Source organism: Pleurodeles waltl, chromosome 7 (genome assembly GCF_031143425.1).
Source record: "Pleurodeles waltl isolate 20211129_DDA chromosome 7, aPleWal1.hap1.20221129, whole genome shotgun sequence".
Taxonomy (NCBI): Eukaryota; Metazoa; Chordata; class Amphibia; order Caudata; family Salamandridae; genus Pleurodeles; species Pleurodeles waltl.
This window is the reverse complement of record NC_090446.1, coordinates 89,615,916-89,639,156: the sequence shown is the minus strand read 5'-3', so window position 1 is coordinate 89,639,156 and position 23,241 is coordinate 89,615,916. Positions and strand designations below refer to the sequence as shown.

Genomic DNA, 23,241 nt, shown 5'->3' with positions numbered 1-23,241 from the left:
TTTGCGGACACCACCCACCTGTATGGGTTCAGCGTGCACACAGTGACGGCCGGGAAGAGAAGCTTGTCAGAGTTGACGTTTATATTAATGCTGACTGGGTAGCTGAAGTATTGTCCAAAGAGGAGTGCAAACTGCCAGTAGAGGAGACCGAAGGTGGCGATGAAGAGGACCACCCAGAAGGCGGTTTTCATGCGGTTGTTGGGTGAGCAGGCCAAGCGGATGGTACCATGAATGGTCGTGTTGTTACAGAAGAACTCGAAGAGTTCACGGTAGGACGAGTAGAACTCGATCAAGCCCTCCTTCTCTTTCTTCTTCTCTTCCGTCATCTTGGCTCACTGCAGGGGGAGAAGAACAGACATTGTCAGAGGAGGAAGGTCCTCTGGAGATGATGCAACAAAGACACAATTTGGTGGGGCCACCTGTAGAGCTATAGATGCTACAAAATAGAAAGAGGAGGTCCTCCACCTCCTAAGAGCAGAGGTTCTCTCTAAGCTGCCCATTCCATCACCTGCTCGTGGCAATTCATGGACAGCACCACATAGATGCGCACTGTGGTACAGGGAAGCCTCCTCTGCTTCTGATAAGCATTTCAAGTTACGCTTTAGGAGACCAGGCCACATAGCGTTACACACAGCTGGCTGGTATCATGCCCGCCTTATCAAGCAGTACCTAGGTAACCCCCGAAGAGCTGTTTTTCTTTGCAATTATCTGTGTGATGGTTGATTGAATCAGGCGTTAATGTAAATACTGTTCTGCACTTTTTATTGTAGTAAAACTGCACTTTATCACACTGCACTTTTTGTGTTCGTTTTGAATTATTATTCGGATGTGTGGTTTTGTGATTGTTAACGGGTAGCAGTAAAGCAAATAGGTGTGGCCTTGGCAAGATTGTTTTTTTCATTAATTTTCAGCAAATATATGCAGCATGAAATAAAATGGCAAACATAAAAAATATATAAATAAAGGGGCAGGCCGGCAGCCCTAGTACCCCGGTCCTGGGACTTAAGTGCACTCCTTTGCGGGAATGTGAGTTGGAAGCAGCACACGTGGGAAAGCAAGAAAACACAAACTAATGGAGCAGTGGAAAAACAAAAGGAAGAAGTAGTTGCCTCGTGCGGAGTCGTGGAAGGAAAATAACCATTAATGAAAAATGTTTTAAAGAAGCTATAATCTGACAGTAGGGGGGCGGGCACACGAGAAGAGGAAGGAAAGCCATTAAATGAGATGCGAGTAAATGAAACTAAGAAAAAAGTCAACCAATGGTAAGCAATGGGATGTCCTCAAGCAGTGGTTCCCAACCTGTGGTCCGGGGACCCCTGGGGATCCACTAAACTTCCTCAGGAGGTCTGTGACTGGTTAGAAAATTAAGTAATATTAACAGATTAGGACACCAGCTTTCAGTAATGACTTAGGGGGGGGTCCCGGATTCCAATAATGATTCAGTGGGGGTCCCTGGGTTCCAGTAGTGAAAAAGTGGGTGTCCACAGAAGTCAAACGTTTGGGAACCACTGTCCTAAAGCACACTTTAAGTATTAAAACTGGCCACAATACCTCTTCAATAGCAGCTGTCTGTAGGTGACACCTTAAAATGACCCCAGCTAGCTGACCAGTAAAAAACATAGCCAAAACTGGGGTTGCCCTTCTCTTCCACAACTCTTGGGCACAGGTGCCACCACGCCTGCCACACTATGAATAGTTACTGCTCTGCATTTATTCAAATTTACATAATATTTGTGAATCTAAATTTTAGTATGAAGGAACTATTCATATGAAACTTGAACTTTGAAGTTTTGGACAGAAAGCCATTCCCTTATACCAGGGTTACTCAACCTTTGGCCCAGGGGTCGCACGGAGCCGTCCTGACTTTTAATTGCGGCCCCTGGTGAACAGCATCACTGGACTGCTATTCACTTGACAGAGCAAAAACATTCAGAAAGCTGTGAAATGGGGATACTTTATTCGCATTTTAACTAAAGTGATGGTGAAGAAGCAAACACCTTTAGTTTTAAAGACAACTTGCACTAAACGTGATAAACTCAGCAAAATTCTAAAAAAATTATTTTATTAACCTGCATGAGCGTTTTACCTTAGTAGATCAGATTATGTCACTACATTGAGAGGCATTTATAGTGATAGTTTTCAAAGATGATCTTGGAAACATTCATGCGGCCCCCATTCTGAAAACAATGCCCTTAGTGAGCCAAGAAGCAAGTCACTTGTCTGGTGCTACTTGTGTGTAGCACTGTGTGTTATATAAATGGAACAACATTATAGAAAATAAAATACAAAAGAAGGTTTTGTACGGCACACATCCTGAACTTGTGTGTTTCAAGCGGCTCGCATATGTGGTAATGAAAAAAAGAAGGTAAAGTGAACTTAACCAGTTGCCTAAGAAGACACTGTTTGGTCAAGTGGGGAAGCCAGGACTGTTACCAAGGTTTCTTTTTTCACATTTTGCAATTCATCCACCATAGGAGTGTCTCTTTCCCTTTCATGTTTTGACTTTAATTTTTGGTGCACGAGAATAGAGCGTCTGGTGGCAGACAGAAGACATGTGAAGCAGTCGTGGCTCGCGGGAGGGAAAAGGGGCAGCGCGTGGCGGGGGAAGACAAAATAGAAATATAATAAATAAAAAACGACCTCTCTTACCGGGCCTCTCCTTTCCGCTCTGGTCCTCCACTGCAGGCCCAGGCTCCCAGCCTGCCCTGCGCCCAATCCTAACACTGCTTTCATGCCACCACTTTAATTCCCCTAAAGGCTGTGGGCGAGAAGTGGCTCAGATACTCTGAATACTAATCGAGACCCAACAACAGCTGATTGAACTTTGATAGCAGAATAATCAGGCGGTCAAAGATGCCAGTCTGCTGACATGGAAGGCAATAATCAGTATGCCAAAACATACCTATGGTATATCAGTGCCATGGAACAGCCGGCGTAGTGTTGGAATTGGTAGCATGGGTTTGCACTACAGCCATTTTCAAGTAGAATGATGTCAATCTATGCCAAAATTGGCTATGTGACGCCAGGGCCGGCTTCAGCACTGGGGGCACCCTGTACGGCAGTCTTTTTTGGCACCCCACACCCCATGACCACCTCCTCGGATTCCCTCACAACCGCTCGGTGAAAGTGCCCCTCATCTCTCCATAGCCCCCCTTTCATTTACATTAATTTGTGTTAAAGCGCTTGTAAAGACTGGCTTTACTAATCCAATCACATATCCACATAAAATACAATTCTGTTCTTTGCAGCAGGCATATTAAACCTCTATGCTACTTTATGGCGAGTCAAAGCTGCACTAGACAAAACTCCCATCTCTCTCCCTAGCAGGAACATTAATCACTAGGGGTATCTTGGCATTTTAAACACTTCCTGAAGGCTGGACCCACAAGGAAATTTTCAGCAGGTGCCTTTAAATCACAAGTTTCATAAGTTATTGCCCCCCCTGAGGTCAGCGACCCCCAATCCAGGTCAGTACACGGTGTGGCCGCACCGCTCGCACCGCCCTAAAGACGGCCCTGTGTGATGCCAACTGCGTGCAATACATAATTCGAACCACATAGATGTGCCTGTTCGGAGGATTCTTTTACAAGTAGTGTTGTTTATAATGCTCTTTGGTGTTTCGGAGACATAAGAGGGGTCAGTGTCACTAAACAACCAGTATGGCACTGTTGGACCATGTTAAATATTTTTTTTTTCATTTCAAGCAAATACGTTTTATATTGATCCCATTGATCCGAATATGGAATATTTCAGCAATTACGTAATCCTGTATCCACCTTGACATGCTGTCCTCGGAATATGGCTTTTCAGCTGCTATTTTGACAACAAAAGGCACTTATAGAGTGTGCTTGGCTGCATCTTAGCGTGTGTACCTTACACGGGTCTACTGTGATCGCAGAACCCTTATTTCTGTACAAGGACGCTGCTTCATTGAATAATAGGCTTCAAAAACTGGGAGCTTAGAAGTTAGCAGAGCTGATCGCAGTGCACTAAAGTGTTCTGCCTTTATGCTTCCAAAACACATTGTTACTGTGGCTCAGTAAATAGGTTGACCAGACGTCCCGATTTTCCCCGGACAGTCCCGATTTTTAGAGAACTGTCCCGGTGTCCCAACGCTTCTCTTAATTTTAAATAAATGTCCCGCTTTTGGGGACAAAGGTCAGATCACCTATCGAAGCACAGGTTAAAAACCCCTACAAAGTATGAAATAGTTAAAGTATATTATCCGTTACTGTCAGGCAACACAGTCCCTTGTCTGCTCCTGGTAGAGAGACGGAATGGGAGGCAGAGAGAGGTGGGTGGGGTAGGGTTGGGGGTGCAGGGTGGGAGGTCAAGCCATAGCTAATTTGATATATGTAGTCTTTTAAATGTGTGTGTGTGTGTGTGTGTATATGTATATAAAAATATAACTCACCTGTATAGGCACACATTCGTAAAGCTACGCAAAAAAACGGGACAGGCCAGATATAAAAATAGTGAGAGTAAAGTCTTTAGTCCTTCTTTTATGTCTCACCTGTCCCGGTTTTTGCTCCTCAAGATCTGGTCACCCTATCAGTAAAGCTTACGTGTAATTACAGGTACATTTAAAACATGTGCAATGTCCAAAAACAGTAAACTCCGCCCACTTGCGTGTTTCTGTTAGTACACTGTTACTAGTTTCTTCTTCCGTTACACCAGATATATAGAGAACTGTTCAAGCTATTGTTCGAAGCTCCCTAAATAACACGTTGCGGTTGTTCAATATATCATTGAGAAGGATTAAAGGTAACGTTCACCCCACCAGATTTCATAATCCAGCCTTCCAGATCACAACTATTGCAGGAGCAAGTTTAACTGGTTGAGCCATCTTTCCGGCAATAACACACACATGCGTAATCTTGCATACATGTTGTGGTCGCACCGTCAATGTCACTTTGTTGAAAATACCTGCTTTTGAATTATTCACTCAAGCGTGACACCGGGTTAATGAAAATCCATCTCTGCCATCAAAAGTAGGGCTCTTGCTTGTGGTGGCAGCTCAGAGGCCAAGGACTGAATGGGCGCACACGCTGTAATTCCAACTCACCTTCCTGAACAGGTCTGCTATCCACTTGTGAGCACTGAGAAGCTCACAAGTGGATTTCAGACCCCAGTGCCACCGAATCTTAATCCTAAATTCTCCCAAGTGCTTGGAGACGACGGCGTTTACGTTGGGCAGTGCACAAATGTATGTTTTCGTCAGACTGGTTTTTGTCAGCCTCAGCTGATTTGGGTCCAAATGTCACCACCTGCCTTCGGGTGAATCAAGGTGAAAGTGAGGAACATTAAGACGCCTTCTCTGGGCCCCGTGCTGCACCTACAAAGTTGGGGAGGTGAGTGCTGGTGAGACAGGGGGCGCTACTGAGACAGAGGGCTCGTGCCAGGCGCAAGAGCAGGTCCGGTGGCCAAGGTAGGAAAGCTGCAAAGGGTCCCGAATGCACCAGAGTTGATGGAATCCGGGAACGTGCCAACGCGATCTCGGACATTGAACTAGTGACGTCTGTGGCGTTGATTCATTGGGTCGAGCATTGCAGCGCGCAAGCGCTGCTTTTCCACGTGTTGGTACTATCTGGGCTTTTAACAACGCCCACCTCACGCCCATCACTACCACTCGTTCGTGGGCTTGCCCTTCAAAAAATCCTTTGATGACATTGGTAAATGCTTTACGTTTGTCCCTCCTTAGGTAGGTTTTGCGACCCCTTGGCCATCGCCCCTGTTACATAGCTAATTGCACCTTTACCGATTAGTTTATCTGCAAGCGAACTTTTTTTTCCTTTTATGTGTTTCTTCACGCTGATGCTCATGGCGGCCGTGGCGCTGTGAATCGGCTCCCTTATGTGAAACTGTTTAACTTTTAATTTTCAATGTATGTGGCAAGAAAAGTCCAGTTAGGAATTTACAACACTAATAGCTCTAACTCGAGCAGATTCGAGACCCGTTGCATTGCAAATGCTTGTTACTGGACTGATGCCAGCAAAGGGTCTATAATGCATGGCGTTGTGCGAGAGTACTGTCACGCTATCTACCACGGTAGTGTCACCCCCTCCCGTGCTGTGACACAGTACTAAGGGAATATGAAGGTTGCAACTATTACACAGTGCCATGCCTTTCCGTCTAGGCTTGCAACAGTCACACCACAAGCCACTGACCACGACCACAAAATGATTCGCATGGCTGGGCATCCCAGCTAAGGTTTCCCGACACCTACACGTTCCTAGGGACAGCAAGTTCCATCGCATCCTCCCCTACTTCAATGTTCTCCAAAATTCCACTAAAGTCTAGTTGTCTCAGTATTGATGTGAGCCAGGACTACACCTCCCAGAATGCATTTTGTTAAAGGAAAGCCTAGGACTGGGACAGGGTCTCTTAAAGACATGGAGTCATCTGGTAACTTTATCTGTCAAGATACCATGACCTTGCACCTAGGTTCCCAGAGGGAACGACACACCCTTAGACCCCAGAGTTTGTACAAAGTAGTTCCATAGCCTCAAACGACCCCCCCTTTACAAAACCTGGAATGCATTCCAGCATACAGGCTGTCCAGCTGCACTCTGGCAGGATTGTTTATTTTCCTATGCATAGCTGAACACCCATGAGTTCCCAGAGAAGGATTAGGTGGCCGCCCATGGTAAACAAAACCCCACAGCACTTCAGGTGTGTGCTCCCTGGGAGGCAGGCAGCAGTAGACTTCGTATGGCCCCACCCAGTGCATTATGGGTGTTTTAGCTTTGCCACTTTGCATACACAAGTAGTGAAGTAGATGCCTTAGGTTGGGTTGAACTTTGGCAGCAATTCCTTTCTTCAGAAACTCTCCATATAATGTGGTCTTTAAAGTTCCAAAGAAATAAACAGATGCTGAAGGCGCAGGTATTTTTAGGTCTAAAAAAAACCATTGACTGCCATAGCAGTTGGAAGCACTGAAGGGTAGTGCTTTGTGTATCACTGTTCTCAGTGAATTTAGCCAACGGCTGGAGCGGTCAGGTCTACTACCCCATGTTGTTTGCTTTAGTGCAGTGGTTCCTAAACATTTGATTCAGTGGACCCCCGGTAATCATTACTGGAATTCGGGGAACCCCGCTGAGTCATTGGTGGAATAGGAGGTCCCGGTCTAAGCTGTGTCAAAAATATAAACCATAAAACAATAAACAAAATTACAGAAACAAGTTTCATCAAATAAATACACATTTTTCTTCTTATTAAACATGTTAAACTGTTGATTCTTTTTTTGTTCTAAGATATTGCAGACCCCCTCACTAGGTGTCACGGACCCCAAGGGTCCCAGGACCACAGGTAAAGAATCTCTGCTGTAGTTGGTGGAAAAAAATGTGAATGACACAACAACACACCAATGGATGAAGAGGGCTGGCTGAAAGCCTCAAAGTGTACGTACGTTTTGCATACAATTTTAGTAAAAATAAAAAGGTCTTGCCTAATGGCATATATAAAAAATGAACCTCCAGTGTGGCAAGCTTTAGGGGTCATGTAATGACACATGTCTACCATTTGTACTTACAGGTCAGTGACTAATAAAGGGCCTGATTTCAAGTGTGTCCAATGGAAAACGTAATATGGGGGCCGGGATATCCGTCATCTTTGTGATGGCGTAACCCATCTACCAAACTCTAAAACAGACCCATAGTCCTTTTGTAGATCACTATTAGGATATAACCCGATCAATAAAATGCCGCCTTGGAGTCAGCAGTTAAATATACATTCCATGGCAGAGAGTGAACATGATACCCAGCTGCCAATTCATGCCTCAATGTCTGAAGACATAGAAACTCATTTAAAATTTGATGGGCAACCTGCTAGATCTGCAGAGATCCCCTTCACCTCCCTGGCAGAGAACCACCCACTCAATTCAGACATTCCCACCATGCTGGGAGAGATCCCTCCACTTAAAGTGCATTCCTGTCTTGGTCCAACACAGAAAGAAATAGTGACGGAAGTCCCACCCTAAGTTGGGTAGACTTCAATCACTGTGAGGCGTCGATCCTGGAGGACCTTTGTAGGATGTGCTGATGGGTGCAGGGTTGGTGGCAATATAGCCAAATAAGGCTATTATGTCAGAGACATGACATTTTCTCGCATGTAAATGAGGCAAGAGAACCACAGGTTAATAGCAGGGCTCCTTCTCCGCCAAACCATAAACTGAGCCCACAGTGCCATTTATTCACAATTATTATTCGCCACTTCATGCCTCTGAGAAAATGCAGCAAACAGAATGACTGCAGTCATCATGGATTATTTCACCTCCATTGCATAGCCAAATAACTCCAGACCAATGTGTTTCAAGACGATCAGGGGTATGTTGCCGCAAATGGTTAATAAGCATTGGCAAAGTTATTATGTCTCACCAATGGAGTGAATTGCATTTGCCAATGCTTGTTTCTTAACCAGATGCGGGCAGTCATAAGAACCAATATGGAGAAGGAGTGGGTGAGAGGTGGAAGAAGGATGTGATGCTACGGGCAGTGCAGCCCACTACGGCACTGCAGAACCATATTCAAATCTCATTGTCTGCTTAACAGCCTGTGGTCCTCGACAAATCATTTAACCTCCATGGGTCTCCATTACGTCGAGTTAGAGCCATTAGCATTGTAAACTCTTAACCGCACTTTTTTTGCCACATTAAATGAAAAAATAAAAAAATAAACGAGCGCAATCGTGCTGTGTAGAACACAGCACGATCGTGCTGCGAAATAAAGAGATAAAGTGGCCCAGAAACCATACGGAAAACATGGAGCCCCATTTGTTTCCAGTAGTTTACTGGTGCTCTTGAGGAGGGCTAAGCACAGGAAAATGCATGACGGATGCATGCTTTTCATGAATAAAAACAAGCAGATTTTAAAAGGCAAGCCCACAAACCAAGGAAAGTGACTGACGTAACATGGGCGTGGTTAAAATCCCCCTAAAGAGAGATTAGAAGAGACGTAGCGCTTTGCGCTCGCCCCTAAAAAGGGGTGTGAACTTGTGTAATGTAATTGGTGCTCACATAAAGTGCACCAATACCTTTGGGTCGGGCCAAGTTTACACTATGTAAAAATGCCAAAAAAGAAGAAATAGTATCTCAATCACGGTATGAGCAGAGGATGGCCACTAATTAAGACTGATCAGTCTGTACTTGGTCCATGCTCCACACAAACAAAAGGAAGTGAATGCAGCAAGTGATGCCTCACACCTGCGGCCGAATAGAATGCAGCAGAGTAGAGTGACCGTGATGCCAACGAATGGTAAGTAATGGGCGGGCTAAAAGCTTGCATTTTTTTTTTTTAATACAATAGGTTGCTGTCAAGTGACAGGGCATGAGCGATACCGGCTGATGAGTCCTAAATACAGTGTAGGGATAAACCACCAGCATGTCAGCACAACTTGAAATACGGATACTGACAATGTACCCCAACTTTGGATGAACGTTTCCAGTGCTCACTTTGGAGGAAGTTCAGTCGCGCTACATGGACATGGTGGAACGTCAGTCATGGAACGCATCCCAAAAGTGTCTCCTCCCACAACAGCAGCCACTGCCGAGAAAGAGGGTGGTTCAACTCCCACCACCATGTTTAATGGGACCATCCAGTAAATGATGTCACAACCAACACATTTTTGGACTTATTGCCGATGATTACGTAGACTTACGACTGGTTTAAACTGAACTCTGTTTTTATCTACAGTGGGAGGACCCTTTAGGCATGGCAGACCCTGCACTGCTTCCTCCAACACTAGTAGATGAAGGGTCTTTCACACAAAGCCATCTCCAAGCAGGAATTCCACTAACTCCCTTCATTCATTGTCTTTTACTTAACTTCTGATTATTTGACTCCCCATGGTATTCCTTTGTTTTTTGTTGGGAGTTGTGCTTCTAAATCATAACCTTTTTTTTACCAAAAAGCCAAGGGATTTGTTTGGGCTGCAACACTTCTGGTAGACTAGTTATGCCACATGTAGCAGGAATTACAGAGCATCTTAGCATATTTTGAATAAGAGACACAGCATTTTGTGTTACACCGCTGACGTGAAATGTGTGATATACTTTGTAATAATTGTCATCATGAGTTCCATAGGTCATATCATATTCCCAGTCTGAGCACTGTACACATGTCGGATGGATCCATGCCTTTAATTATCTCAAGTTGTGTGGTGTAGTGTGCATAGATCATCTCAGAAACGATGTTAGTTTGTGTATGGCAACAAATCCCTGAAACACAGAGCTGTAATCACCTCTCTGTGTTTAGAGCTGTGCTGTCTCCAGTTCATGCAGTAACTCAGAAAGACCATGAACTGCAGAACATGAACTGCAGACAACAAATCTCGCAAATACAGTCAAAATTGCTTATTTGTGTTTAGGGCTGTGGTCTCTCCAGTTCATGCATTAACTCAGAAAGCACTTGAGCTAGAGACAAAAATGTTTGGAAACACAGAACCATTGTCTATCTGTGTTTAGAGCTGTGCTCTCTGTAGTTCATACATTTAACTTAGAAAGAGGATAAGCTGCAGATAACAAGTCTCAGAAACATAAAATTGCCTCTTTGAGTTTAGAGCTGTGCTCCCTCCAGTTGATGATACATTAACTCAGAAAGAACATGAGCTGCAAACAAAAATGCTTGGAAACACAGAGCCATAATTGTTTCTGAGGGTTTAGATTTGTGCTGTCTGCAGTACATAGATGGATGCAGAAGTAGCATGCGCTGTAGACAACAAAGCTCAGAAACACAGATTCATAAATGTGTCTCTGTGTTTCAAACTGTGCTGTCTGCAGTTCATACATTTAACCAGAGTCAGCTAGAAATGCGGATATAAACGCTTGGAGACATGAAGACATAACCATGGCCTTTTTTACAGCTGTGTGGCTGAAGCGGCTGTACAGGGTGGAGGGGGCGCTGACCTCAACGAGATGTTGGCTTTAGCAATAACGATTTAAAAACACCTGATGCAGAGTTCCTTGTGCCCAGCTTTCAGACAGTGATAAAAATATGAATAAATAACTAGTGTGATTAATGTTCCTACTACAAAGAGCGAGAGGTCAGAGCTTTGTCTAGTGGCAGTTTTGACTCACCATAAAGTAGTGCAGAGGGTCAATGTGCCTGCTGCAAAAAACGTTTACTGTACCGATCAAAGATCTGTATTTTATGTGGATAGCAGAGTGGGCTCCTGCTTTTGTCCCCGGCATTATTTTCTTATCACAGTTCATAAAATACAACCCTAATATAGAACAGTCACTTATGAACTCTCATCAAAGAGCTGCATGCAAACTGCAGATAATAGGTTATGACGATATGATTCCCCCCGTCTTTCATTATCTATTCCTAATGTTGCAAAAAAGGGTTTGTTTTTTTGGGTAGATAAACATTCTTATTAATAAAGCCAGCCTTTACCAGTTCTTCAAAACAAATTAAATGTATGCGGGAGATGGGTGGGCTATGGAGAAATGAGGGGCACTTTTGCCTGGTGGTAGTGAGGGAGTCCGAGGAGGAGGTCATGTGGTGTGGAGCCAAAAATGATGGTCACACTGGTCGCCACAAGCGCTAAAGAAGGCCCTGGCCATAACTAGGTTCACTGGAATTATGCGATTGTGTGGCCATGGCAATTTTCGCATAATTATAGATTTGTCACAGTTACCACATAATCAATCATCTGCCACATAATCTGCAGATTTTACTAAAAAAAAAAATCTAGCCCAAACGGTTCAACAGTTACTTAAAATGCGGCGGCGTGTCTTGCTGTGCCATGTAAGGACCTTTTCATAGTCGGACTGGTAACCTTCCTGTGGCTTATTGTTATATTTTGGTGTTAAATAGGTACTAATGAGGTGCAACCAATGCCCAGACACTGTTACCAACCTTAAAAACAAGCATTTGCAATGCAGTGGGTCTCACATTTGCTCGAGTTAGAGCTATTACTATTGTAAATTCCTAACTGGACTTTTCTTGCCACACAAACTGAAAATAAAAAGTAAAACAGTTGACAAAAGTGACTGGATTCAAAGCACAGCTGTGAGCTCGAAAAGAGAGACAAAAGGAAAAAGAAGTTTGCTCGCAGTCAAAATTATCAACAATAGTGCAATTATCCATGTAACAGGGTCGATGGTCAAGGCGGTAAAAAAAACGCCCTAAGGAGGGACAAACGTAAAGCAGGTACCAACGAAAAGAAAAGGATTTCTGAAAGGCAAGCCCATGATCTAATGCTAGGGATAGGCATGTGGTGGGCGTGGGTAAAAGCCCAGATATGTACCAATACATCCGAAAAGCAGCGCTTGCGCACTGCTATGCTCGATCTAATGATGAAATGACGAAGTAATGCTATTACACATTGTGCCGCATTATGCCGCACAATTTGCTTTTTCTTGCCGTGTAATTTACTGCACCCTGCTGCATAATTTGGCCCTCTCCTGCCGCATAATTCCAGTGGCCTTGGCCATAACCACCTCGCTGCATTAAGAGCTGTGCTGTCTGAGGTTCATACATAACTCTGAACAGTGCTTTAAATGGGGAGGGCCGGTACGGAGTTCCTGCACTTATTCAATTTGAAAGGGAGTGTACCTGCACTTCTCAGCACTGCTGCAATACATTTAATGGGAGAGTTCCTGCACTTCTCAGCACTGCTGCAATACATTTAATGGGAGAGTACCTGCACTTCTCAGCACTGCTGCAATACATTTAATGGACGAGTACCTGCACTTCCCTGCACTGCTGCAGTACACATTCAGTGGGAGAGTACCAGCACTTCTCAGCTCTGCTGCAATACATTTAATGGAAGGCAACCTGCACTTCTCAGCACTGCTGCAAGACATTTAATAGGACTGGACCTGCAATTCTCAGCACTGCTGCAAGACATTTATTGGGACAGGAAATGCAATTCTCAGCACTGCTCCAAGACATTTAATGGGAGAGTACCTGCACTTCTCAGCGCTGCTGTAATACATTTAATGGGAGAGTACCTGCACTTCTCAGCACTGCTGCAATACATTTATTAGGAGCGTACCGGCACTTCTCAGGGGCAGGCGGGCATTCTTCAGAGTGAGTACCAGCACTTCTACATTTCCATTTAAAGCAGTGCATTACTCTGGAAGAACTTGAGCTGCAGACAGAGCTCAGACACACAGAGGCATAATCGCCCCTCTGGGTTTAGAGCGCTGCTGTCTGCAGTTCATGCATTAATTCAGAGGATCATGTGCTGCAGACTAAAAACAGAGCTGTAATCGCTTCTATATGTTTCAGAGCTTTACTGTCTGCAGTTCATACATTATTCAGACATTTTTTGGCTCAATGTATACACCGTATTCAGCGCAATGTCAGGAAAACAAACATGGACACGTTTGTGGGCCTGTGAGGCAGCTCTGAGAACAGGATCCTGACAGAGCCCTGAGTTTGTAAAACAGTGAGACAGGCCTTTTAAAACCGAACCATCACTCGAATGATTCAGCATTATAAATCAAGTTTTACCAACTGACAGGCCATTAGATGTCTAACTGGTGGAAGAAAAGAACACTCCAACTTCTGAAACTGAGGAGACCTTCACACTGGACAACAGGAAGCGGAAATGCTCATCTCTAAACAGAGTGACTCGGATCCCAACCCCATGACTCCTCGAGTTTGTGGCCGTTGAGTTAATCATGGCCTGGCCTGCATGCCCACATTCATGAATTAATGCTGACACCTGCGTGCCAAAGACACGTGGGCCCACAAGGTGGTGTATAACCACGTCACACCGACTTTTAACACCCGTTGTAAATATATTATTACAACCTTAACTCCAATGGGGTGTAATAGGGAAGCGGTTTATTCTGGAATCGAATTTGTTGCTTGCATATGGTTTCAGTGCTTTATATAGATAGGCGCTTTCATGTACTATGCACATGGACATTTGAGCCATAGTGCAATTATTGTAGCGGACTACCGGAACTTCTCAGTAGCAAGCAGGTAGTCTGGGCTAGGCACCTCTATATTTCAATTCCGAGCCCAACATGCAATCGCCCTTCTGTGTCAAATCTCTTTCAACCATATTGGTCTGTGTTGGCCACCATACCCGTCTCAGTTCTACAATACAAAAAACGGGCCCTCTTGTACTCAATTTCCGATCAAAATGGGTTCTGCTGAAAATAAAGAAACATCTTTGATTATGAAAGGCATAATGCAGTGAAAAGACCACTTTGAGCTTCGTTAAAATCCAGCGCCGTGAAGAATTTTGCAAAGGAACCGTGAAAAACCTCGTCAAAGTCCTTGGCACTCAGCACGTTGTTGAAATGGGCTATCGGATCAGAACCGGTCCTTTCCCATCACGTCCGTCCAGGGACCGGCTTTTCCGGTGTGTGAGAGGCGCAGGCCTCTCCCTCGTGTCTTTCGTCGGCTGCTCGGTTACTCCGCCTTCTGGCTGCGGCTCAGCAGGGCTCAATGTCCCCTGGAGATGGATGAGGCTGGCTTCGTCCAGTTCCATCCGGCAGGTGATGCCTCAGATTGAAATCTGTGTCGGCTGCTCCCCGGCCCTGCCCTCGCCTCCTCACTGCGTGTGCAACCCAAACTGAAATTCATGCACTCCAAGCCGGCCTCTGCGCAACTGGTAGGACAGGGCGAGCCCAGGCGCTGTCCGTGAGCGCCAGCCTGCCCGCCACTCTCACAGCTGCCCCCAGTTACCTCACACAAGGACACATTCATTTTTGGTAGGCACGGGGAGGGCAGGTGATGTGCCCAGAATCACACAGCGCAGAGGCTCGAACCCGGTAACTCAACTCCAAAGCACTAAGGGCCAGATGTATCCATCTTTACAATAAAGATGACCTAATTGCGATTTTTAGCGAATAGCAATTAAGTCATCGCTATTGGAATGTAAAACACTCCAGGAGTTTCATACTGCGATTCGCAACTGCTCGCAAATGGACCTACCTCATCAATAGCCGTGAGGTAGGTCGCAATTTGAGAGCCATTGGTAATGGCTACAGTCACAGGGACGGTGGCCTGCTGGGCTCAGTAGACCACCATGTCTGTGATTGCTATTTAATAAGCAATCTTTCTTTTTTTAAGTGCAGCTCATTTTCCTTAAAGGAAAACAGGATGCTTTAAAAATGAAAAATTAAAAGTTTCCTTTTCACTTTTTAAGAGTCGGCAGGCCACTGCCTGCTCTTTAACGTTTTCACATGCATTCACAAGGGGGAAGGGGTCCCTCGGGACCACTTCCCCTTTGCGAATGGGCTACCACCTACTTGAAGTAGATGGTAACTGCGATTGTTTTACGACCCCATTCACGGTCACAAAACATTCATCCATACCTCTGCGATTCGGTATTGGGAAGGGACCCCCTTGACACGCCCCTTCCTAATACCAAATCAGTATGTAGTCGCAAATCCAATTTGCGATTCAGTAACGAGTTACTGAATCGCAAAGTGGACTTGTTACATCTCAAAACGCATTTTTACAATCACAAAAATGTTTGATACCTCTGGCCCCAGGAGATTAAGGGCCAGATGTAGGAAGCAATGCACATTCCCATTTTACGAGTCGGTACCGACTCGCAAAATGGGAATGCGACTCGCAAATAGGAAGGGGTGTGCAATTCTGCATCGCTATGCAGAATTGCTTTGGGACCGCGAATGCAGTCGCAAAGCAATTCACAGTTAGCACCCTTGTGAAGTGGGTGCTAACCCATTCGCAAAAGGGAAGGGGTCCCTTTGTGAATGGCTATAAAAATAGTTTTTCAGAGCAGGCAGTGGTCCTATGGACCACTGCCTGCTCTGAAAAAATGAAACCAGATGGTTTCATTTTCACGAGTGTATTGCAACTCGTTTTCCTTTAAGAAAAACGGGCTGCAATACCAACAAAAAAAAATGGCTTTATTGAAAAAGCAGTCACAGACATGGAGGTCTGCTGTCTCCAGCAGGCCACCATCCATGTGAGTGCAGGGAATCGCAAGGGGGTCACAAATTGCGACCCCCTCATTAATATTAATGAGGTGGGTCTTTGCGACCCCCTTGCGATTCGCAGATGGTGTCAGGGACACCATTCTACATATGGGATTGCGACTCGCAAATTGCAAGTCTCTCCGACTCACAATTTGCCACTCGCAATCCCATTTCTACCTCCATCTGGCCCAAAGTGCTTTGCCCAGAATCACAGGATGTTGAGGCGGTGCCGAGATTTGAACCTGGCTCCCCAACTCCAAAGTGGGCAGCTCAAGCCTGTAACACCACATCCCCTTTATCTGTGAACCTAACGTGTTTTAAATAGAAATATAGGGCCATATTTACAAGAAGGTGGTGCATCACTAGTGATGCGCCACTTTTCTTGCAGCCCCCTTGTGTCCCATAACACCACCATGGTAACCCTGTATTTACAATACAGCGCACCATGGCGCATGTTAAGGGCAACAGCGTTATTTCTTTTTTACGCTATTGTAACGCTATACTGTATTACCGTTAAAAAATGACCCTAATCCGGTATAGTGTTAAAAGGCCTATTGAAATCCATAGGAGCCTCATTTTAACGCCTGCTTTAAGGAGGCGTTAAAAATGTTAGAAATAGTGCACTGGAATCTTGTAGATTCCATTGCGCCATTTTTAGCGACCCTCTGACAGAGGAACACCCGCTTTCCATACATCAGGGGCATATTATGCATGATGTGGCGTAACAGGTTTACAAGGTGGCACAAACCTAGTTTGCGCCACATTGTAAATATAGCACTATGGTAGTGGCTGTTAGCGTCACATTTGCTGCAAAAAATGTGCAGCAAATGTGGCAATAAGGGGCACAAGGGCTTTGTAAATCTGGCCCATAGAATCGTATTCATTCACTGTAATGTACTGCAGCAGCGCTGAGAAGTACAGGTACTATCCCCTTCAAATTAAAGATTGCAGGAACTCAGTACCGGACAGTACCTGCCCATTTAAAGAACTGCCTAATTCCCATACTCTTGTGGAACCTCTTCCCTACTGGTATGTATGTGGGTCTTTCAGGGCCCCGATCACGAGTGCCCCAGGAAACAGATAGCCCTCCTTACCACACACAGATCAGATTTATTTGTTTTTTCAGCAGACGCCTATAATTTCACCCAGATAAATTCAGCACACCCACAATTTTACCATGGATAACTTCATCAGGGCAATCTCAAAAAAATTGCTACTACCCGGATATGCGTATTTTTGTGTGTGTGTTGTTTTTGTTGTTACAGCTCTTCTAAGCTATATTTTTGACACAAACAATGCCTAATTGCTTAAATTCAGGAATTTGGTAATATTAAATTCCCTAATTTAAGTAAATTACGCTGGCGTAATTCAGATTTCACCCTGTGCCTGTCATTACCATGGGCGTAGCTTCGTCATTAAGACTGAGAAAGGAGCTTCAGATTTCCCAACAATCACCCTGGCAAATCTTGTTAACATACATTATCAGAGAGGCAGGGCATGGGGGACGGTGTTAAGGGGCAGTGCAAAGGGAGAGCAGTGCCAATTGTTAGTAGAACTTAAAATATTTTATTAAGTAACCAACATTTTTTAAGAATTTGGAACACAATTCCTGGGTGAAATCAGGCAGACACCTCACTGTGCCCAACAGAAAGCACCTGTTCCCAACTAGTTACTGAATAATACATTTATAAGGGGGATAACACCGCAAACACCCCTGCCTGAAGCTGCGCGCCTGGTCATTACATTGCAAGCCAATCAGAGGTGGCATAGGACTTCTGGCCACTTTAGGGCCATCAGTAAAATCAGTGATAGGTCACAAGGGGAGTTTAACTCAATGCTCAATGTCTGGGGGCGTGTACAGTGCATGTATTCAAATATGTAAAAAAAGCATCACCCATGGTCGAGTATAACAAAATGTGTAAAAAAAAAATAGTTGGTGCAATAATTAGCCGAAGCGATGCGTGATGACATCATATGGACTGATATCACAGAAAGGAATACCATAGCCCTTTCAAACCTCTGATGAGAAGAATGGACATTTTTTCCCTTCCTCACTTGCCACATCCACCTCCTGTGACAACCACCCCCTCTTCATCAAAGGAAATACTGTAGTTTCAGCGACGGCTATGCTCTGAGCATGGAAGGTCGTCGAGAAGTTTTAGCTAAGGGTCCAGCCTCTCACAGGTAAAGTTCATTGGTCCATGTGCAGTGCTTCGCAGTACTAGCTCAGGGTGACAGCAGCCGGTCTGCTGAGATATGACAGAAGCCGGAGTTGCATGCAATGTCAGAAGCCAGACTGCAGAATATGACAACAACAGGAACCAGACAGGCTTGCAGAATACCACAGAGGAATCCTCGGGCAGCAGAACAAGTCACACCAGAAGTGAAATAGTGACAGGAGCAGAGATGGGGACTGCCACCTGAGTCAAACTGTCAATAGGACTCGTACATTCTATTATTCATCCACCCATATACTCATCTCAATGAATTAGGTACCTGCTCAAACATCTCTGTGAAATGCACCTCACTGATGCCCAGTGCTTAATTTGTAAATATACACATGCCGGTGGCCAAAGCCCTCCTCTTAAGGACCCGGCTGCTGTAATTAAATGTGGGAACACAGAATACTGAGGCAACGTAATCCTGAAGCCATCTCGGGCCTCTTTAATCCATTTACAGCCACTCCCTTCCCTTCAGCTCACTGTTGCAGCTTTCTACTTTCTCCCTTTGTAATGCTTTTTTGTTTTTCCCTTCCTCCGTCTTTCCCATATGTGTCTTTTGCTCGCAGCAAATGCTTGAGACATAAGAATAAGCCCCGGCCCTAAAAAATAAGTGCTGGTGCTCAGCACCGGAAAAAGTGCAAATTAAGCAGTGCCGGTGCCTGATCTGTTGATCTTCAGTGATCAAGGGAGGCTTGCACTATTGCTGCCATCCTCAATCAGTTCAGCAGTGAAAGAACCTTGCTGTGTGTGCTATTGCCTCCTGTGGGAGACAGCTGCTTGTTTTGCTGCTCGTGCTCTGCTAGTTCTAAGAGGAAGGATGCTGCCTGAGTTGCTGCTGTTCTGTGAAGAATGGAAGTGTGAATTTCTACTGCCGAGCTATGTATAATCTGTAAGAGTGGAAGTTTTCAATGCTACTTCCATGGTGTACCTGTTCTGTTCCTGATCTGTGTTTTCTGTCCTTTGAGCTGTTCAGCGTTCCTGTTTTGCGAGGGAGAGGAGCTTGCACAGAGGATATTTGAGTAATGAAACCCCAACACAGTCACATCAGTCTCCAAGTGCTTCCACAGACTAAACTTGGCCAATGGCACCTCAATGCACCAACAAAAGCTTTCTAGTGCTTCCAAACACTGGAATTGGCCAATGGCATCCAAAGGGCAGTACAATCTGAGTGATTTCAAATGTTGTTACTGAACACTGGAACCCCAAGTGCAGTCGTAGATCACTCAGTGCTTTTTTAAAGACAATCTGAATGCAGGGTTATATTGGTACACTGGGGTGCCACTGAGCATCACACATGGCTGATTGAGCCCGAACAAAACATGCCAGAAATGCACAGTACCGATGGAACACAAAACCCACCAGCGGTTTAAGGAGGGTGCGATGGGCCATAACGCGAGAAGGAATATATCTCTTCTCTCCACCACTGGGGTGCAGGTAGCTCCCATGACAGCCACGCCACCCAGCCATCACCATGGCTTCACGCAAGTCTTCGGGTGTAGAATCTGATCTCCTACCACACCACCGCACCACCAGAAAGATGCATCCTTGGATTAGCTCACGGAGGAGGGAAATTGTGACTCTCTGAATAAGAAATCCCAAATAAGGATTCCTTATTTGCGATTTCTTAGCACATGTATGAAGCCACGCGATTTGGGCATTTAGGAATCGCTATTTACCACCAGATTGAATGTGCAAAATGTAAAAATGCATTTTTAAAATGTACATGTAAAGCACACGTGCCCTTTTGGCATGTGTGCACCTTACATGTCCCCCCAAAAATGTTTGGGTTGCAGCAGAGGGGGCCTTAGGCCCCAGAACCCTGGGGTTTTGCATTTCCAAAATTGCGATTTCTGGTTAAGAAATCGCAATTTTGGAAATGCAAACAATTTGCAGATATGGGCCAACAGGCCCATAGGTGCGAATGGGGACAGATTCTCTATTTATGATTCGGTATTAGCATTTGCGATTTTTAAGAAAACGCTATTACCGAATCGCAAAAATCATACATACCTTTTTGCATTTCTGAAATAGCGATTTCTTAAAAATCGCTATTTGAGAATCGCAAACCGGTTGTATGATACATCTGGCCCTTAGTCCCCAAAAATTAGTACTGAGGGGCCCCACCTCCACCAAATGGCTCAAATTAAGCACAGGTTACAGGTACCTATGAAAGTTTTCGCTTTCCTGTATTCATGAATGTTGGACCTGGCATTCTTGGCTTGACTTCCTCTAACCTTTTGCCTTCAGACATCCTGTTATTGCGGACTTCATTTTTCCTGACCATAGGATTCTGCACACTTTACCACTGCTAAGCAGTGCTAAAGTGTTTGTGCTCTTTCCCTAAAACCTATTAGACTGGCATATACCCAATTGGCATATTTAATCTACCTTTAAGTCAATAGTAAAGTGCACTACATGTGCCGGGGATGTAGATTAAATGCTACTAGTTGACCTGCAGCACTGATTGTGCAACTCACTTATGCAGCCCTTTAAACGTGACTCAGGCCTGCCTTTGTAGATCCTATGTGTGCAGTTTTGAAATGCCTTATCGACCTGGCAAAAGAACTCTTTTGCCAGGCCCAAACCGTCCTTTTTAATACATTTTGGTCACCGCGCCGGTAGACCTTAGGCAGCCCCAAGGGCAGGGTGCAGTATATTTGAAAGTTTGGACATGTACTTTAAAATTTTACATGTTCTGGTAGTAAAAAAAAATCTTAAATTCGGTTTTACATCTGCAAAGGCCTATCTCTTCCATAGGATAACATTGGAGGTGCTTTATACACTTTTATAAATACAACTTCAAATTGGGAAGAGATGGCTTTTCCAAGTTTGGTGTCTCTGGTATCACAATTTAAAATCACAACTTATGTTGAAGTCAGATTTTAAATTGCAATTATAAAAATGGCACTTTTAGAAAGTTAACATTTTTTTACTTTAGCTATTTGGTGCCTGCTGCATGTCTCTGCTCATATGTCTGGGGTGGGGTGACAGCTGGGCTTTGTGTATTCCTTCTAGACAGCCATACACATTGGGAGCTTAGGTGTGACCTGCTGGGCCTTGATGGGCCATCCCGGGCAGGATGGGAGGGAGGAGCTGGGTACTGACTCACTTTCACCTGAATAGTCTGTGTCCTGGCCACACAAAGGGCTGCATATCCCCTTGTAGTGAGTCTGGGCTGGAGCAGGAAGGGCGGGGACTCTGTGCACTTCAAAGGCATGTCCTTGAGGTCTCCCCCACTTTAAACGCCCAAATAGGTGTAAGTACTGGACCTCTGACACCACCACTCCAGTACACATCTCGACCATTGGATAATCTGCAAGGAAAAAGGACTGGTGGGCTGCTGAAGAACTGCCACTCTGCTGGACTGCTCCTCTGATAGACTCGTGCTTTGATGTGCTGACCTGTTTCCTGCTGCCCTCTTGCCTCTGAGTGGGAAGGGCTGGGCCCACATCTCTCCAACCCAGAACCCAGAGTGACTCCAAGGACTAGTTGGCTGGCCTCCTGGTCTGAAGTCTCAGGGACATAAAAGTTTTCCAGCCATGCTGCTCCTACACCTGGACTCTGCCATTTGTGAGTCTGCCCTGCCAAGTGGTGCCATCCCAGTCCTGGACATTGGAATTGGGCTTAAGTTGCTTGCTCCAGCGAACAGACTCTGATGCATTTCCACTTTTGCGTGGAAGAGAACCAATGCATCACCACTGCTGCGTGGGTCGGGAACCAATGCAACAGACTTGCATATCATCTTGAGACTGGCCCATCACTGTCAGAACCTCAAGTATGTGACACTTTCCCTGGCACTAGCTCCTTGCAATGCTAATTGACGGCAGCCTGGATGACGGCACTACAGCTCCACATCGCAGCCTTAGCACTCATCGGAACCGACGCATCACCTCGACTGCCCACGCATCCTCAATAGCGGCCTTCACATGACAATACCAGATGACAGGATCCTCGGAGGCGCCGCATCAGGGTGTCGCAATGAGCCTAGAAGCATCCTGGAACCAATACATCTCCTCATCTGTGTGACTCATGTTTGTTTCAGATCCACGCAATGCTCCACAACCAGGATTTAAGGTTCTTTGGTTCAGCGGGCCTAACTGGGTCCTTGTAGCCGGCCCACGCTCCATCGCTGTCAGCCTGAACTTTTGACTTTGTCCCAATCCAGTGCGACAAGATATCCCCGGTTGGTGTTTCCAGTTTCTAAGCGCTGTTTTACAGTTTATTCTTTAAAAATTCATAACTCAAGTTCTACTTATTGGATTATTGTCGTTTTGGCCTTGTTTTATTTATTAAAATAAGTTTGATTGTTCTAACCTGATGTGGGATCCTTTTGGGGGATGGATTCACTGTTTTACTGTTCTCAGTATTGCACACAATGTTTACACATTGCCTTAGAGTTAAGCCTGATTGCTTCATGCCAAGCTACAGGAGGGTGAGCACAGGATAATTTAGGGTTTGCTTGTGCCTTCCTCTGACAGGAATTGTGGTCACGGCTTGACCAGGACCTAAACCTCAGTCAACCAACAACCCAATTTGCCACAACGAAATTTAGAGGGAGGAACTTTGAGATTGAAGGAGTGCTGAAGGCTTTCCAAATGAGGATCTCAGCGTCCGAGACACAACCAATGATGAACCAAATTTCAGACAGCAAGTGAGGAATACCATGCATTTTCACTATGAAGGGGAACCTGTGAAAACACAGATTACTAATCTCTCGAACAGATTCCGTTGAAGTGCGCAGTTGATCCGCATTGTGTGCGCATTACCAATTCGGCATGAGGCATTATGGGGTGTTGCTGTCCATGGCTATTTTCTATTTCATCTTTCCTTGACAGCCATCTTGGTGGTTTTTGTTGCCCTATTATCTCCATAACGACCTCCATGAAGTGATTCTAGGAATTCTGGGTAAGTTCTTATAAGGCAACCACTGACTAAGGATTTGCAGTCTGTGATCAGAAAGGCAAGCATGTACATTGCTGCATAGTTACCCAATCCGTGTAGATATATGTATTTCTGTTTTCATGACCGGTACATACTTAATGTAGTAATATAGTTTTATTCGGTATTCTGCAGTCAGTAGATCTCAATATTGTGGTACAACAAAACTGCTAC

The 23,241-nt window shown here is 45.0% G+C and overlaps 1 protein-coding gene across 3 annotated transcripts in view; it reads right to left on the bottom strand.

Moving 5' to 3' along the window:
• SCNN1A (sodium channel epithelial 1 subunit alpha) overlaps nt 1-23,241 on the bottom strand; it is an 84,429-nt gene that overhangs the window by 34,984 nt on the left and 26,204 nt on the right. For 2 of the 3 annotated variants that reach the window (XM_069243125.1, XM_069243126.1), the window contains exon 2: nt 19-335. In XM_069243125.1, the coding sequence (XP_069099226.1) occupies nt 19-326 (308 nt within the window). In that variant the 5' untranslated portion in view covers nt 327-335. Of the gene's footprint in view, nt 1-18; nt 336-2,649; nt 2,760-23,241 lie in introns of those variants that run through there. The other variant, XM_069243127.1, reaches the window with a different exon arrangement.